The sequence below is a fragment of the Brienomyrus brachyistius genome, chromosome 18, assembly GCF_023856365.1.
Source record: "Brienomyrus brachyistius isolate T26 chromosome 18, BBRACH_0.4, whole genome shotgun sequence".
NCBI lineage: Eukaryota > Metazoa > Chordata > Actinopteri > Osteoglossiformes > Mormyridae > Brienomyrus > Brienomyrus brachyistius.
In genome coordinates, this window is record NC_064550.1 from 5,110,006 (window position 1) to 5,126,143 (window position 16,138).

General features: G+C 42.7%; 1 protein-coding gene across 5 annotated transcripts in view; it reads right to left on the bottom strand.

Moving 5' to 3' along the window:
- Nucleotides 1-32: 32 nt before the first annotated feature.
- Nucleotides 33-16,138, bottom strand: part of LOC125712631 (zinc finger MYM-type protein 3-like) — a 30,164-nt gene continuing 14,058 nt past the window's right edge. For 4 of the 5 annotated variants that reach the window (XM_048982890.1, XM_048982887.1, XM_048982889.1 and 1 more), the window contains exons 16-25: nt 15,907-16,022; nt 12,450-12,624; nt 12,205-12,351; nt 10,984-11,078; nt 10,715-10,862; nt 10,476-10,627; nt 10,224-10,338; nt 9,769-10,023; nt 1,558-1,675; nt 33-718 (exon numbers count right to left, since the gene is read on the bottom strand). In XM_048982890.1, the coding sequence (XP_048838847.1) occupies nt 532-718; nt 1,558-1,675; nt 9,769-10,023; nt 10,224-10,338; nt 10,476-10,627; nt 10,715-10,862; nt 10,984-11,078; nt 12,205-12,351; nt 12,450-12,624; nt 15,907-16,022 (1,508 nt within the window). In that variant the 3' untranslated portion in view covers nt 33-531. The remainder of the gene's footprint in view (nt 719-1,557; nt 1,676-9,768; nt 10,024-10,223; nt 10,339-10,475; nt 10,628-10,714; nt 10,863-10,983; nt 11,079-12,204; nt 12,352-12,449; nt 12,625-15,906; nt 16,023-16,138) is intronic. The other variant, XM_048982891.1, reaches the window with a different exon arrangement.

The following is a 16,138-nucleotide window of genomic DNA, read 5'->3' on the forward strand; positions in this document are numbered from 1 at the left end:
AAAAACATTCTGTAAAAAAAAAAGGATCTCAGTCACAGGGTTTTTTAAATTTAACTTTATTAATAGGTTCATGTATACAGTATTGAAGATTTAATGGTAAATTTAGCCTTTATCCAAAAGACCATGTAATAAAGTAGAAAGAAAAATGAATAGATGTAGTAATTGTAGCTACAAGTGGCAGACAATGCTTTCAAGTTATTCAAAAACTAAGATTCAGACCTTTTAAACTTCTATAACAAAGACTGTCAACACAGAAGCACTTGAAGCCTAAATGCCACAGTGGCATCATTTATATTCCTACATAAAACTATTTTGAGAAGCGCTAAAATAAATGCTTTCTCTGTATTTTGGTACAATCCACAAGTCGCACAGAGTGAAATGTGTGGCAGAAAGGTGCTGAACAACGGACCTTTCAGAAGTTTCACGTGCAAGAAATATTTCAGGATTAAGACCTTTCCGCCATTTCACTAACTACGAACAGCACAGTTTGTTGTGATGCAGTCAGCAATGAGGTTCAGCATCTTTCAAGGCTCAGATCGCATGCTCCTTGCTGGTGTAGTCTCTGTAGATCTCTCTGACGGCCAGGATCCGGTACAACATGGTCTCCAGAGTGGCCCGGTCCATGGGGACGGCGGAGTACCATAGCGGGCTCTCTGCCACGCAGGATTTCTCAGGCTGCAGGTAGAACACGTCGCTGCGGTTCCTCACAGTTCCAGAACTGCCGGAGAACGTTTAAGTCGTTTCAATACAACATGCTGCCACTAAATCACGGAAGAGTTTAACCTATGATGACGATAAGCCTGAGAATGAACACCCTTTCTGTGTAAATCGGCGATTAGAAACCATTCAATCGTCAGTGTTTCAGATATTCCTGGGGGATTGCGACATTAAGCTTCATGCACCAATTGGCCTGTTTCACTGAGCATTGTGGGGTCACTAGCTAACTTTATTAGAGGTTGCGTTAGTAGCTCTTTGCCTTGGATCGCATTTCAGACTGAGACGCAATGCAGACGTCGTTGCTCCCTGAAGTTTCACGCTAATTGGCAGCAGCTCCTTGACACCCGCAAATGACGCGCAGTGTCCCAGTAATTTGTCGCTACGCTACTCAATGGCGGAAAAATTAGTGAGCAAGAAAGTTTTACTGCCACAACCCCGGTCCACCAGTTGCCATATTTTACCGCCACCTAACAGCCCCCCCAGACCCCTACCGGTGTCGCTTTCTTACTCTGTCAACCCATATCAGTTTGTTAGCTTCCCATACATAAAATACCGGTCAATTTCACCCTTAATTTTCTCAAAAAAGCCTAGAAAAAAAAACAACAATACATTGGATGCCAAAACAAAGCTTGAAAAATAAAGGTTTTCAAAGATCTGTAGTATAACCCACCATGGGGTGGGGGTACCCCAACAGCCGATTCTCAAAAACCATTAAAGATAAATGTTTTTTTTTTGGTATCAAAATAATTCACATATACACGCACACACCTTCCTGAGGGGTGTTTATACACCAGCAGCATACTTACTAAGCCATCTACCTTCTGTATGACCCACACTTACCACTTGGACAGGTAGAACTCAAAGAACTTGACAGGACATCTGAGAGGGTTCATCCTGTTTTCCTCCTGCTCCTTCCCTGGAATGTCATCATCCCGCTTCCTCTTTCCCAAGGCAGCCTCTGAGTGAATACAAAGTGAGCAGTTTGGGTAATGTTAGGCTCCTGGAACTACAGCGTGTCACATACTCCAGGAAAGTCGCAAGCACACTGAGGAAGGCCTAGAGCAGGGGTATTCAACTAAAATGTAGAGGTCCAGTCAGAGAGAATGTCTTGAAGCAAAGGTCCTGAAGATCATAATGTCTATTTAGTGTGACATATATTTAAGTAGCCTATTAGTTGGATAAACATTGCATGTAATCAGTACCTGACTGTCAAAGCAAATTAATTCAGTACAATTCAAAAACTTTTTGACAATATTTATTGTCACGTGACATAGAACTTCGGCCAGCTAGAGTGAGATTTTCAGTTCGGGATGTCTGCACACACAAGTAACAGTTCTTACCTTGTAAATAGTCTGCTTCTGTATTTAACCGTGTAAATACACCTTTGACGTAGCTAATTTTAGGTTTTATATCGGAATAATATAGATCTGCTGCAGGATTTCCAGAGTGAGTCTGAAAGTGTGTCACGCCAGATGCTTGACATTTGGCAACCCTGAAAACGTACATTTTTTTTGTTTCACCCGAGTTATATAACAGATAACATTACTTTATACAGTTGTTAAAAAGCAGAAACTTCAACAAACATGAAATCAACAATAAACTACGTCTATTTATCCAACATGTTATACAATACATACTGTATTTGAAAACTTTTCAGCTTTATGATTTCAGGACAGATCAGCCGCTCTGTTACGAACATTACGGGTTTTTGGTTGCGGGTGTTAGCTTCGCGGCTGCTATTAACACTAATGGCACATTAGCGCAAACAAAGGGCTGCATAAGCCAAACTACGTCTTGCTTGGCGGTTAAAGGTGCTTGACGTTCATTGGCTGGGTTCTACTGCTAAACCACTACCGAAGAGACTACAAACGCTACGCCTGTTAAAACAGAAGCGTTCAGTCAGGTTTTACATAATAACTTTCCGTTTTGGTTATCGGTCTGGGTCCGTATCGGACAGCTCCTGGGTTTGGACCCGGACTGCGGTCCACCCGTTAATGGCTTCTGGCCTAGAGACAAAAACCCCGTGGCATTCGGTTAGCGGGTTCTAAAAAAGAGAATGCAATCAGGTGCGAACTACGATGGCTTATTATTAATCTGATACATAACTTGGGCTGCCAGGATTAGTTGATAATGTCGGTGTTGAAAATGCAAAATTTAAAATAAAATAATAAAAAAAAGAGCCATTGTCTAAAATTATTTCAATAAAATTACATTTTTGATTTCCAATTCATCATAAACATTTCTTTTAATATCACTACGTAATTATGGGAGTAAGTGAAATTATCACAAAAGAAAAGGTGCAAGGTCTCCACAGCAACACGAGCACCTTGCATGAGCGCCTGAAGAGAAAACACACAGGCACTATTCTGGACCGCTAGAATAGGCAAAACCACTGTAAGTGTTGTGTATTCATGTTTAAATTACCATCAAATTGGTAAGCTTTTAATTTCTTTTGTCATTGTAGCTGCTAACTACACTCATTACTAAAGCCATAAACTTCATTCAGAATTTTCATTGAATAAGTATTTGAGAATATGTTTAGGCTAAAATATGGGTTTATTCTACACTGTCAGTATCTGTGATCATGTGTGTTGGGGTTGTTAGGACCAGTGTTATTGTAAACTAAAACTAAAAAATAATTTGTGACCTGAAATATAAATGAAAACTATTTACCGAAAAAATAAGTAGGAGTTTAAATTGCAAAAAGTATTGCCACGCAACAAATGTCTTGTTTAATGACAATATCTCCTCTTTTAAAAGCTGACCTGTTCCTTTCTTCACCACAACTTCAGTGCTTATTGCTTCCTCGATATAACAAAACAGCCACAAATGACTCCATGAACCAAATTCATTAAGTATCACAATGAGCCTCTCATTAATATTTTAAATGTACTACTTCTCCGCTTATCAAATTGTATCGAACCGTTTGTTGTAGTCTACACCAGCTCACTGCCCTCAGTGAGAGAAACCCACAGTGGTCATACGAGCCGTTTGTTGTAGTCTACACCAGCTCACTGCCCTCAGTGAGAGAAACCCACAGTGGTCAGATGAGCCGTTTGTTGTAGTCTACACCAGCTCACTGCCCTCAGTGAGAGAAACCCACAGTGGTCATACGAGCCGTTTGTTGTAGTCTACACCAGCTCACTGCCCTCAGTGAGAGAAACCCACAGTGGTCAGATGAGCCGTTTGTTGTAGTCTACACCAGCTCACTACCATCAGTGAGAGAAACCCACAGTGGTCAGACGAGCCGTTTGTTGTAGTCTACACCAGCTCACTACCATCAGTGAGAGAAACCCACAGTGGTCAGATGAGCCGTTTGTTGTAGTCTACACCAGCTCACTACCATCAGTGAGAGAAACCCACAGTGGTCAGACGAGCCGTTTGTTGTAGTCTACACCAGCTCACTGCCCTCAGTGAGAGAAACCCACAGTGGTCAGACGAGCTGTTTGTTGTAGTCTACACCAGCTCACTACCATCAGTGAGAGAAACCCACAGTGGTCAGACGAGCCGTTTGTTGTAGTCTACACCAGCTCACTGCCCTCACGCTGTGAGAGACACACTTCAAAGCATCTCCATGCTGGGGGTATAAATAGCATTAAGTCACACTCAGAATAGCATCATGTGCGAATGGGGGAGGGGCACGAAGGCTTTGCTTTACTCCCAGCAGAGACGGTTAAACAGTCATTACAAAGAAAGCTGGGGGGAGGTAGGTGGCCAGCAAACGTGCTACAGCACCGCCTTTCATATTCATCCACCTGCCCCAAGTCACATGACTAGCAGCAATGCTTTGGAACTGAGGTTCGATACCATCCAGTGAATTGAGTACAATGTTTAAGAGCTATACTAATAAATGCCTAGTGGTCATTCACATGGGATTCATTTCAGTGGCTGCCTTAAACAAGCCTTATTTAGAAATAAACATTTTAGATAGAGATTATATATTTTTTTTTTATCATCCTCACATAGTTGCCTTAATACCAATGCACCCTATTAAAATAGGCTGAACTGTAGCTCATGCTGGATTGTAAGTCACAGCAGTTTTATAAGACAATCTAAGAAATATCATGTTCCCTACATTACAACCACAATTATTATTATACGGCTTATCAAAAAAAAAGAAAAAACGAAGTCTAAATTTTAAGAACAAATGTTTTTTGGATGTGGCCATCGGGAAACTGCTTCATACAATTCCCAGGATGCATTTCATCATCATCTAGGCCACGATTGGTTCTTGCAACACCCCAACAAGAGTGGGGATATTCCAAATTTGGAACTGCCACTACTCATAGGTGCCCCCTCATTGCACAACCTGCACATGAATTTTGGAGAAGCAAAAACGAGCATGACCCCACTCCGAAGACTGCAGCCAGAATGTGCCGTTTTCTCAGTGTGATTTCATTGGTTAGGTCTCTCTTACAAATGACAAGGGTATGGGGGTGGTATCCCTCAGGTGGTATTCAGCATTACTCAGACCCCAAGGGCCAAATAAAACAAGCTTGTCCATGTCCTCTAATGGTTGTGACCCATGTCATATTCAAAACTCTAAACAGCCATAAATTAAGGAATTTGTGTGCAACATTGCAGGAAGCTGGGAACTGATCGTGAACAGTAACAGTTACTGCAATGTTGATATTTTTCGTGGTTTTATGAAATTTTCATTTTTGTTAAACATAAAAACTATTATTAGGCTGTTAAAGATTTCAAATAATCCAATTCAGTTTTATTTACTGATAACTGCAACAGTCCTGGTTACAACTGTAGTACGAAACGAAACATCTTTCACGCTTTTTAAATCCAAAATCAAGACAAACTGACATGAGATTTTCTTCCAACTTTTACTCTTGCACACCGTAACAAGCTAAAAACAAACTCCAATTTACTTAAAAGTAACATATAAAATTATACAAAATGACGCTGGGTTAGAAAAACAACTTTTCATCCCATACACATACATTTTGGAAATATATTTGATGATTCCTCCAAAGAAGAATGTTGGAGCTCAGTCACATTTTGAATTGAACTTCCCTCGAATCCCTGGAAAGTTTTCCCAGCCAGACTAGGCCACTCGGAGCATTTCCCTCTTCCCTCCTTAGTCACTTGCTCAGCCATGTCAAAGTAAAAGTGTCTTTTATTGTCAGCTTCAGAAATACGATACACAAAATCACACATTGAGCTGAAGTTCTCTTTGTGGCATTTGACAAGAGTGTTTGTGCGGGGGGGCTGCTACGTGGACACTGTAAATGTCCAGCAGAGATGGCAGAGTGGTCCGGAAAATTCTCTCTGCTGATTTACTGATCGCTGGAGGGACTAGCAGTCTAAGGTGTACAACACATTATGTAATAAAACTTCTTACATTTTGTTAAATCATCACATAATGCAGATTTATTACATAACACATTGCAATACACCATGTAACACGTAACATATTAACTCAAAAAAAATTACATTTACAGCCTGCATCGGCACCTGCGTGTTTTTGTAATAATTTTGTGTCAGTGAGAATAGCAGACGAAAGTGCAGGACTTCCTCAGCTTGCTCGCTGGCTCTGCTGTCGTCTGCATACTTTATGATGTGATGGGCGGGGATTCCGGGGGAGCAGCCGCATGTCCGGAGTGTGACTGGTGGGGGACTGAGGCAGAAGCCTTGGGGGTTCCTGTGCTCTGATTTTACCCAGGGTGATGACCCCCTACCAGACAGACTGAGGTCTCTGCAACAGGATTCTGGACTTCATGACGTAGTAATGCTTTCAGACCAAGTCATTACAAATTTTAGATTAGTGGTCGACATATTACTATGTTGAACGCCAAGCTAAAATTGATGAAGAGCAATCTTACATAAGAGTCTTTATCATTCAGGTGAGTCAGGGTGGTGTTTAATGCCAAGCTTATGCTTATATCATCTTCTGCGGACCCGGTTTTCTTTAATGTGTCCCATGACCAGTCATTCAAAACACTTCATTTTGGTTGAAGGCAGAGCTATTGGTCGACACTAATTCAGCACTGAAACATTCTTCTTAGGCACTGGTATAATCTTGCTGCTTTGGATTACCTTCTTCAGATTTTCACCAGAACACATTTCGCCTTGAGGTTAAGCAGTTCTGTCTTGCTTAAGAAGCCGCCCCCTCCCACACAGAAGGGGTCTTCCAAGTGTTGCCTTCAGTTACCATAGTTCACCACCACCTTCATGGTAAACGTCATCAGTACCGTAGCTGGCAACTTCAGACAATTTTTCATTCTCATTTGGTTGCTCAGTTTTGAATAGAACACTGATATTTTTTTTTCCCCATCAGTCCCCGTGAGGAAGTTCTCATTTAGCATACCCCAACTTGCCCACCATGAAACAGACAAGCTTGGGGGTCACAGCACAGGGTCAGCCAGCGTGCAGCACCCCCGGCCAATCAGGGGCTAACGGCTTAAGCGGTTACGTTAATGGATGGATGGGCCTTACTGAAGCTTCCTCTGGTGGCATCAGTCTATTGGTCATGGGATTTGAACCAATGAATTTCCGTTCACAGGCGGAGCCTTTCAACAGGCAGGCATATGGCTCAGTGGACTAAGCCTGTGTGCCTGTAATCAGAAGGTCGCAGGTTCAAACCCAGCCTCAGCCTGTGGCTCCTTGAGCAAGGCCCTTAACCCCCAGCTCCCTGGGCGCCGCTACGGGTGGCTGCCCTTCGCAGACAACTTCCTCTATGAAAAAAGAGCAAGTTGTGGGAGGCGTAAAGACAATTTCCCTACGGGGATCAATAAAGTATCGATATCCAATTCCCGGGTTGTTACCACCTGATCTTGGATGTGTCTGGATTTTGCAATACACCCCCATTCTGTGACAATGGACAACCATGTTCCCGGAAATGTATATAATGTAAATAAGCCATATAATTTTGTTTTTCATAACGTTCAGTTCTCTCCCAGCTCCCAACAATTCTAAGAACTCAAATTTTACGGACAGTTCATTATCATGACAGTGTGACTGAGATCTCTTGACAAAGTCAGTATTACTTGCCACTCAGCCTTAAAAATGTTGATTCCAAATCAAAAATAATGTATATAAAGAATGTATACATGCCATACTATAATGCAATTTAACTGAATCAAAGTTTCGTGCTTATTTTTAAAATTTGAAACGACACTGAATTGGCATAAATAGAAAAAAAATTCTGCAATTCCAAACTTTGTGGTGTTAAAGGTCAAATTAAGAGAATGCATGAATAAACACTCAAAGCACTCTTACAATATGCAAACTTATGTCAGAATTTATACCTTGTTCCTATTGCAGATATACGTAGGAGATATTTTTTTTAAAAGATATTTTATGGATACAGTGTATATAAAAAAGTATACAGACCCCTGTTACAATGCCAGGTTTTTGTAATGTAAAAAGAAACCATGATAAATCATTCCAAAACTTTTCCCACATTTAAATGTGACTTATAACGTGTACAATTCAGTTGAAAAACAAACAAATCAGTTTGGTGGAAAAGAAAAAAAAATTATATATATATACGTACATATTTACATATACATACGTACATAATTATATATATATATACGTATATATGTCCAATAGGCTGGTTGCATAAACATACACACCCGTAAACTAATACTTTATCGAAGCACCTTTTCATTTAGTTACAGCATTCAGCCTTTTTGGGTACTCAACTGCAATCACTTTACATGTTCAGCTGTCCTAGTAGGTTTTTCCTGACATTTACTCTGTTGTATTCTACAGCAATGGTTTGCAGAGAGCTTACAGAGCATCAAAGGGATCTCATTGCTTAAAAGTATCAGTTGGGAAAAAGGGACAAAAAAAAATAATCCATGGCATTCTATACACCCATGGGACACAGTGAAGACAGTCATCAAGGCGTGGAGAAAATATGTGACGTTACCATGTGACAAGATGAAAACTTGTCAGAGAGGCTGCCAAGAGGCCTAGAGCAACACTGAAGGAGCTGCAGGTATTCCTGGTACACTGTATATGTTTGGCGCAAAAACAGCACTGCACATCACCACACCCACAGTGAAGTACGGCGGTGGCTGCCTCATACTTTGGGGTTGTTTTTCCTTCAGCTTGAACTGGGCCTTTAGCCAAGGTGGAGGGAATTATGAAGAGTTACAAATACCAGTCAATTTTAGCTTAAAACATTCAGGTGTCTGCTAGAAAGCTGAAGATGAATTTCACCTTTCAGCACGACAATGACCCCTAGCATACACCCAAATCAATTAAAGCTTTGGAAGGGCCCAGTCAGAACCCAGACACCAAAATCTGTGGAGAGAGCTGAAGAGGGCTGGGCACAAGAGATGCCCTCACAATCTGACAGACCTGGAGCGTTTCTGCAAGGAAGAGTGGGCAAATATTGCCAAGTCAAGATATCGCAGGCTGATAGACTCCTACCCAAAAAGTCTGAATGCTGTAATTAAAATCAAATGGTACTTCAAGAAATTATCACTTTAAGGGTGTGCACACTTATGCAACCATCTCATTGCACACTTTGTGTTTTTACATTTTTCCCCTCAACAGATTTCTTTGTTTTTCAACTGAACTGTACAGATCATAGGTCACATTAAAGGCAGGAAATATTTTGAAATGATTTATTGTGGTCTCATTTTTTTTTTTACATCACAATAACCTGGGATTTTAACAGGGGTGTGTACACTTTATATCCACTGTACATGCTTACATACACACATGTGCATCCTATATATATCACACTATACAATTTCAGTTACTGCCAGCTTAGCTCTCTTTCAAACTTGATGGGTGACTCTTAATACGAAGAACACAAAGATCGTATTGTGGTTTTGGTAAGACTGGTCTAACTCGCCTCCAAAGACAATTGGGGCGCAATGAACTATGGGGTTGGTCTCATTTGGTGAGGATGCAACTGGTGAATCCTTGATATGTGGGGCTGGGGATCAGGGGATGTTTTTACTGTCCTCTGTACTTTTGTTCTTGCGTATTGGAAGTGGTCTTCAGCAACGGAAGACTACGTAAAACGGGTACACAAGAGTACGGTCAAGTACGCACATAGAGAAAGAGTCGATATCTCACCTTTGGTCTTTCGATGCCGCCAGCTGGGATAGTAGCAGACGCTGTGCACCTTGATGACGCCTTCTGACACAGAGACCATGCGGGACTGTCGAGCCACGTTGGCGAAGGACAGCTCCATGTGCTGCTCCACAGTCCTCAGGCCAAAGTATTTGGTGTTGAAGTACATTAGGGTGTTGATGAGAACGAAGGGCGAGTACACACCCAGCTGCTTACAGTCCCACAAGTGCTCCTCTTCCACGTCCGATCGGGCCAAACCTACAGAAGACACTAACCTTTAGACATGGACTAAAATGAAAAACACAGCTTCATCACACTGTTTCTGAACCAGAACCACACACACACACAGCTGATTCAAAATAATTATTAACATTAGGAGGTATTTCAGCACAAGCAGCAGCTAATGTGTATATTTGCGTTCTCCCCTCGCTCTAAACGTGAGCTGGCATTTCTCATACCCTCGGGAGATATTTCAGGATTCCACTTGCTCAGTATCTTATTCAGTTCTTGAACAAAGGTCGCATAGTACTGGTCTGTGAAGATGTTCACCATTCTGTGATTTTCTAGAAGATACTACAACACATGGAAAAATAAAATAAGTATTAGCATTGCTAAACACATCCATAACCTTTTAACCATTAAATAATGCGCTTTTAATGTCACATTGACACGCAAATGATAACTGAGATCCACACGTCATTGAGACAAACCTGCTGAATTCCAAGACACAGGTAGTAGACACTGTCTGGCTCGTAGTATTCTCCACTAGGACTGGCAGTTTCTTTGACAAACTGTGCCAATCCATAATTCAGCTCAGCAGCCGTGCAAGACAGAATGTCCTCTTTTACTTTAAAACGCTTCTCTAGAATGAAGAGAGCAACCACTTTGTTACTACACTGTGCTCCAGTCGTACCACTCAGGCAGATTCTTCACAGCCAGACTTGCTCACTTTTTCTCTCCTCTGTCACGTGGTTCTTACTTTGAGCCCAAACCTTCCAGGCATTGACACCATATGTGTGATTTAACCTTGTTCTGGTGGCTCGAGCGCCTGGGGGGTCCTTGGAACAGCTCTCAGACAAGCCAAGCTGCTTTGAGCCCTGCAACACAAACACAGGAATCATCCAGCAGCACTGGGGGCCAGGGGGCACATTATTTATTAGTACCATAACTTTTAAGGCAAAAATTTATTTGGAATAAGCTCTGTTAGGAAGTAAATACCTTTTTCACAGCCACCGGAAGCTCATTTTTTGTGCAAATGCTGTCTGGGCTGACAATTCCACAGTCAATAAGAAACTCAACGCTGGGGTTTAGATCTACAGGAGAACACAAAAGTCAAGGGAACCTTTTACGTTGGTCACTTACGTAACTTTCTTTGTGCATGATAACTACCCGGTCAGAAAGTAAATACAGTTGTCAGCACAAGTAAACAACTGTATTCCATTAATACTATTTAATGTTTATAAACAGATATACATCATTATCCAGATACAATTAGTCCTGGAATTTTATGGATTTCTTTTTTAAATCAGATAGGTCCTTACAACATGCTCAGTAGCCTCTTAATTAGGTCCACCTGTTCCTTAAAGCAAAACCAGCCAGCTCCTCCAAATGGTGACTGAATATATATATATATAGCATGCAGACAGGGCCAGTCATTCAGTTACGCTGCGGCTAAGCATAACAACAAGCAAGAGCTTGATTTTAAATGTGGTGTGATTGTTGGTGGCAGGTGTGGTGGCTCCATCATCTCAGACACAGCTGCCCTCCTGGGATTTTCGCAGACTAGTGTGTATATTATGTTCTGAGTGATGAAAAAACACAAAAAACTATCCACTCAATGACACTTCTCTACCTTATTCATAAGAAGAAGTGTGAAAACCACAGATCCATCTGTACAACTGTGACGTGCAGACAAACATCTCCATCAACCCTTCAAGCGAATCCGGGGATGAAAGGGCATCCTGGCTAATACTACGCAGGTGCTCCCCATTCTGTGCTCTCTTACTATCATGGTTACTAGCTTCTGCGGTTACAGCAATAGCTTTATTTACCTTTAAGATTTAAAGAGCTTAATATAATTAAAAACAATACGAATCCCTTCAAGACGAAAAACGCTAAATGGAACTCTGACGATCAGTGGTGCATTAACTACTGTAGCATAGCTGGATATTTGAACATTTAAGTCGCAGTAATGTTACTTTTAAGTTACACTTAAAATAAAAACTTTCCGGTATTATCCAGGGATAATTTTCTTTTAAGGTATTCAATGCCATAAAAACATGTCAAACATCATATCCTTTGCTGGGAAAACAATTAAGCTACACATCGACCAATCATTAACTACTGTAAAGGAAATGCAGATGAGATCTCATTCTCAGAGCATTTTTCCAGTCAAAAGTGTGTTTTGCTATGATGTCATCATTTTATTTTGAATCTAACCTTTAGGAAGATCTTCTCTCAAGTCGGGACCTGGTTCATCTAAAACATTGGCCATCTTAACAGCCATGGACAGCATATCATCTCTCGTTGGGCCAAACAGGTCACAGTCCTCCAGCAAGCTCTCTGCGCTTGGGTTACTGACCAAATCTAAATATAAATCAGTACATAAACAAATAAATAAAAGGCATTAAGCACTTAAAATACTTTTTAAATTTAATTGACTGTGGTTGAGACTGAACCATTACCACAGAGATCTGAGGAGGCTTTGCCCATTTCTGAGGCCTCAGCGATCATCTCGGCCATAGCCAGGATGTCAGCCTCCAGTGGATTAGATGGGATCTTCACTTTGATCTCCTCGATGGCCTCCACTATCTTATCTGCATTTTCAAGTGTAGTGGGGAAGAACATGGGCACAGGAACCTGAGGCAGCAGAGACAAGAGACAAAATTATCACTGTATGACATCAGAGAACTACCACCTAGAATAATGAAACTGGGGGGAAAATAAGTCACATGACAAAACTTTAGCTTCATTTAGAAAAGATGGAAGCTTTCAGAAATGCTGATTATACACTTGTATAACAATACCTGTCTTATAATTCTAATGAGAATGATTTGCACAAAATCAACAAGTCAGAAGTGAAACACATGCAGCATTTCATATTACAAAAAGAATGGTGTTGTTTTAGTTTCCCGAGAACAGCTTATACTTTGCTAATTCAAAAGTTTTAAAACTTGAATAACATTCATCGAAACATTCATCTCAATAATAAAAAGAAAATCTGAAAATATTTGAGCTACTGGCATAAAAGGCTGTTACATTTCGATTTTTAATCCATTTTTTATATACACATACACACACACACACACATAAAAAAAAATTCCCCACTCGCCCTCCTGTGGGCGGTCTTTTGTCCTTCAAGCTCGGGTCCTCTACCAGAGGCCTGGGAGCTTGAGGGTCCTGCGCAGTATCTTAGCTGTTCCTAGGATTGCGCTCTTCTGGACAGAGATCTCAGATGTCATTCCTGGAATCTGTTGGAGCCACTCTCCCAGTTTGGGCGTTACTGCCCCGAGTGTTCCAATTACCACTGGGACCACTGTTACCTTCACCTTCCACATCTTTTCTAGCTCTTCTCTCAGTCCTTGGTATTTCTCGAGCTTCTCATGTTCCTTCTTCCTGATGTTACCATCGCTTGGGATTGCTACGTCTATCACTACGGCCTTCTTCCTCTGCTTGTCCACCACTACTATGTCCGGTTGGTTAGCCATTACCAGTTTGTCAGTCTGTATCTGGAAGTCCCACAGGATCTTAGCCTTATCATTCTCAGCCACCTTTGGAGGTGTCTCCCATCTTGACCCTGGGACTTCCAGCCCATACTCCCCGCAGATGTTCCTGTACACTATGCCAGCCACTTGGTTATGGCGTTCCATGTACGCCTTGCCTGCTAGCATCTTGCACCCTGCTGTTATGTGCTGGATCGTCTCGGGGGCATCTTTGCACAGCCTGCACCTGGGGTCCTGCCTGGTGTGGTAGACCCCAGCCTCTATTGATCTTGTACTTAGAGCTTGTTCCTGTGCTGCCATGATTAATGCCTCTGTGCTGTCTTTCAGTCCAGCTTTGTCCAGCCACTGGTAGGATTTTTCAATGTCAGCCACTTCCTCTATCTGCCGGTGGTACATGCCGTGCAGGGGTTTATCTTTCCATGATGGTTCCTGTTCTTGCTCCTCTTCCTTCTTGGGTTTCTGTTGCCTGAGGTATTCACTGAGCACGTCATCAGTCGGGGCCATCTTCCTGATGTAATCATGGATCTTCGATGTTTCATCCTGGATAGTGGCTTTGACGCTCACTAGTCCTCTGCCTCCTTCTTTCCGCTTAGTGTATAGTCTCAGTGTGCTGGATTTGGGGTGAAACCCACCATGCATTGTGAGGAGCTTCCTTGTCTTGATGTCAGTGGCTTCCATCTCCTCCTTTGGCCAGCTTATGACGCCAGCGGGGTATCTGATGACTGGTAGGGCGTAGGTATTGATTGCCCGGATCTTGTTCCTCCCATTCAGCTGACTTCTCAGGACTTGCCTTACTCGTTGCAGGTACTTGGTTGTTGCTGCTTTCGTTGTGGCCTCTTCATGGTTCCCGTTTGCCTGCGGGATTCCAAGGTACTTGTAGCTATCCTCAATGTCTGCTATGTTGCCCTCTGGCAGTACGATCCCCTCGGTTCTGACTACTTTCCCCCTCTTTGTTACCATTCGACTACACTTATCCAGCCCGAATGACATTCCGATGTCATTGCTGTAGATCCTGGTGGTGTGGATCAGTGAATCGATGTCTCGTTCACTCTTGGCATACAGCTTGATGTCATCCATGTAGAGGAGGTGGCTGATGTTCGCCCCATTCCGTAGTCGGTATCCGTAGCCAGTCTTGTTGATGATCTGGCTGAGAGGGTTAAGGCCTATGCAGAACAGCAGCGGGGACAGGGCATCTCCTTGGTAAATCCCGCACTTAATGGTAACCTGTGCTATTGGCTTGAAGTTGGCCTCTAGAGTTGTTTTCCACAGCCCCATTGAATTCCTGATGAAGGCTCTTAGAGTCCTGTTGATCTTGTACAGTTCCAAGCATTCTAGGATCCATGTGTGAGGCATTGAGTCATAGGCTTTCTTGTAATCAATCCAGGCGGTGCTCAGGTTGGTATGTCTGGTCTTACAGTCTTGAGTGACTGCTCTATCTACCAGTAGCTGGTGTTTTGCTCCTCTGGTATCTCTACCAATTCCTTTCTGGGTCCCGCTCATGTATTGATCCATGTGCCTATTCATCTTAGCCGCTATGATGCCTGATAGGAGCTTCCATGTTGTGCAGAGGCAGGTTATTGGCCGGTAGTTGGGTGGGACCGGTCCCTTCTGGGGGTCCTTCGGTATCAGGACTGTCCTACCTTTGGTCAGCCATTCCGGGTGGGTCCCATCCATTAGCAGCTGGTTCATCTGTGCTGCCAGGCGCTCATGGAGTGCAGTTAACTTCTTTAGCCAGTAGGCGTGGATCATGTCGGGACCTGGTGCTGTCCAGTTCTTCATGTTTGAGACTCTTTCTTGGATGTCTGCCAATGTGATGGTTACTGGGGCTTGTTCAGGGAGGTTACTGTGGTCTGCTCTTAGTTCCACAAGCCACTGTGCATTGTTGTTATGTGATGCCTCTTTCTCCCATATGCTCTTCCAGTATTGCTCAGTCTCCAGCCTTGGTGGGTCTATCTTCATGCTATTACCCTGCCACTGAGAGTACACCTTGGATGGTTCAGTGGAGAAGGTCCGGTTTATTCTCCTGGCTTCTATATCTCTGGTGTACCTCTTCAGACGGGTAGCCAAGGCTGTGAGTCTTTGCTTGGCAGTTTCTAAGGCCTCAGCTATGGACAGCTTGTTATACTTCTTAGGTACCTCTTTTTTCATCACACCTTTCTGTAATTCCGATAGCTGGCTAATTTCCCTCCGTGCTGCCTTGATTTTAGCCTCTAACCTTCTCTTCCATGGGGGATACTGCTCCTTGCGGCTGTTGTTCATCTTATAGCCAAGCACCTCAAGGATCACTGTTGCTGTGGTGTAGATCAGCTGGTTGGTGTCAGTGATGGTTATAGTAGGGATATATACATACATATATACATATATACATATATACACACATATAGATATGTGTGTGGGGGGGGGCTGTGCAGGGCTTTACCGGCAAAGGCAGGGTGAGGGGCACTGGTGCATAGCGACAGTACATGTGCAGTGGAAGCGGGATGTAGACCGGCATGGGAATCGGCAGCACGAAGGGCGGAGCCATTGGGATGTCATCTGAAACATTGCAGGCAGAACAAGGGAAAAAATGTTACAGGCAAGAAGACCTACGTCACTTCCACCTTAAACAGCTTCAGTGGGAAAAGTTCACAGAAGCTATAGGAGTCCGGCAA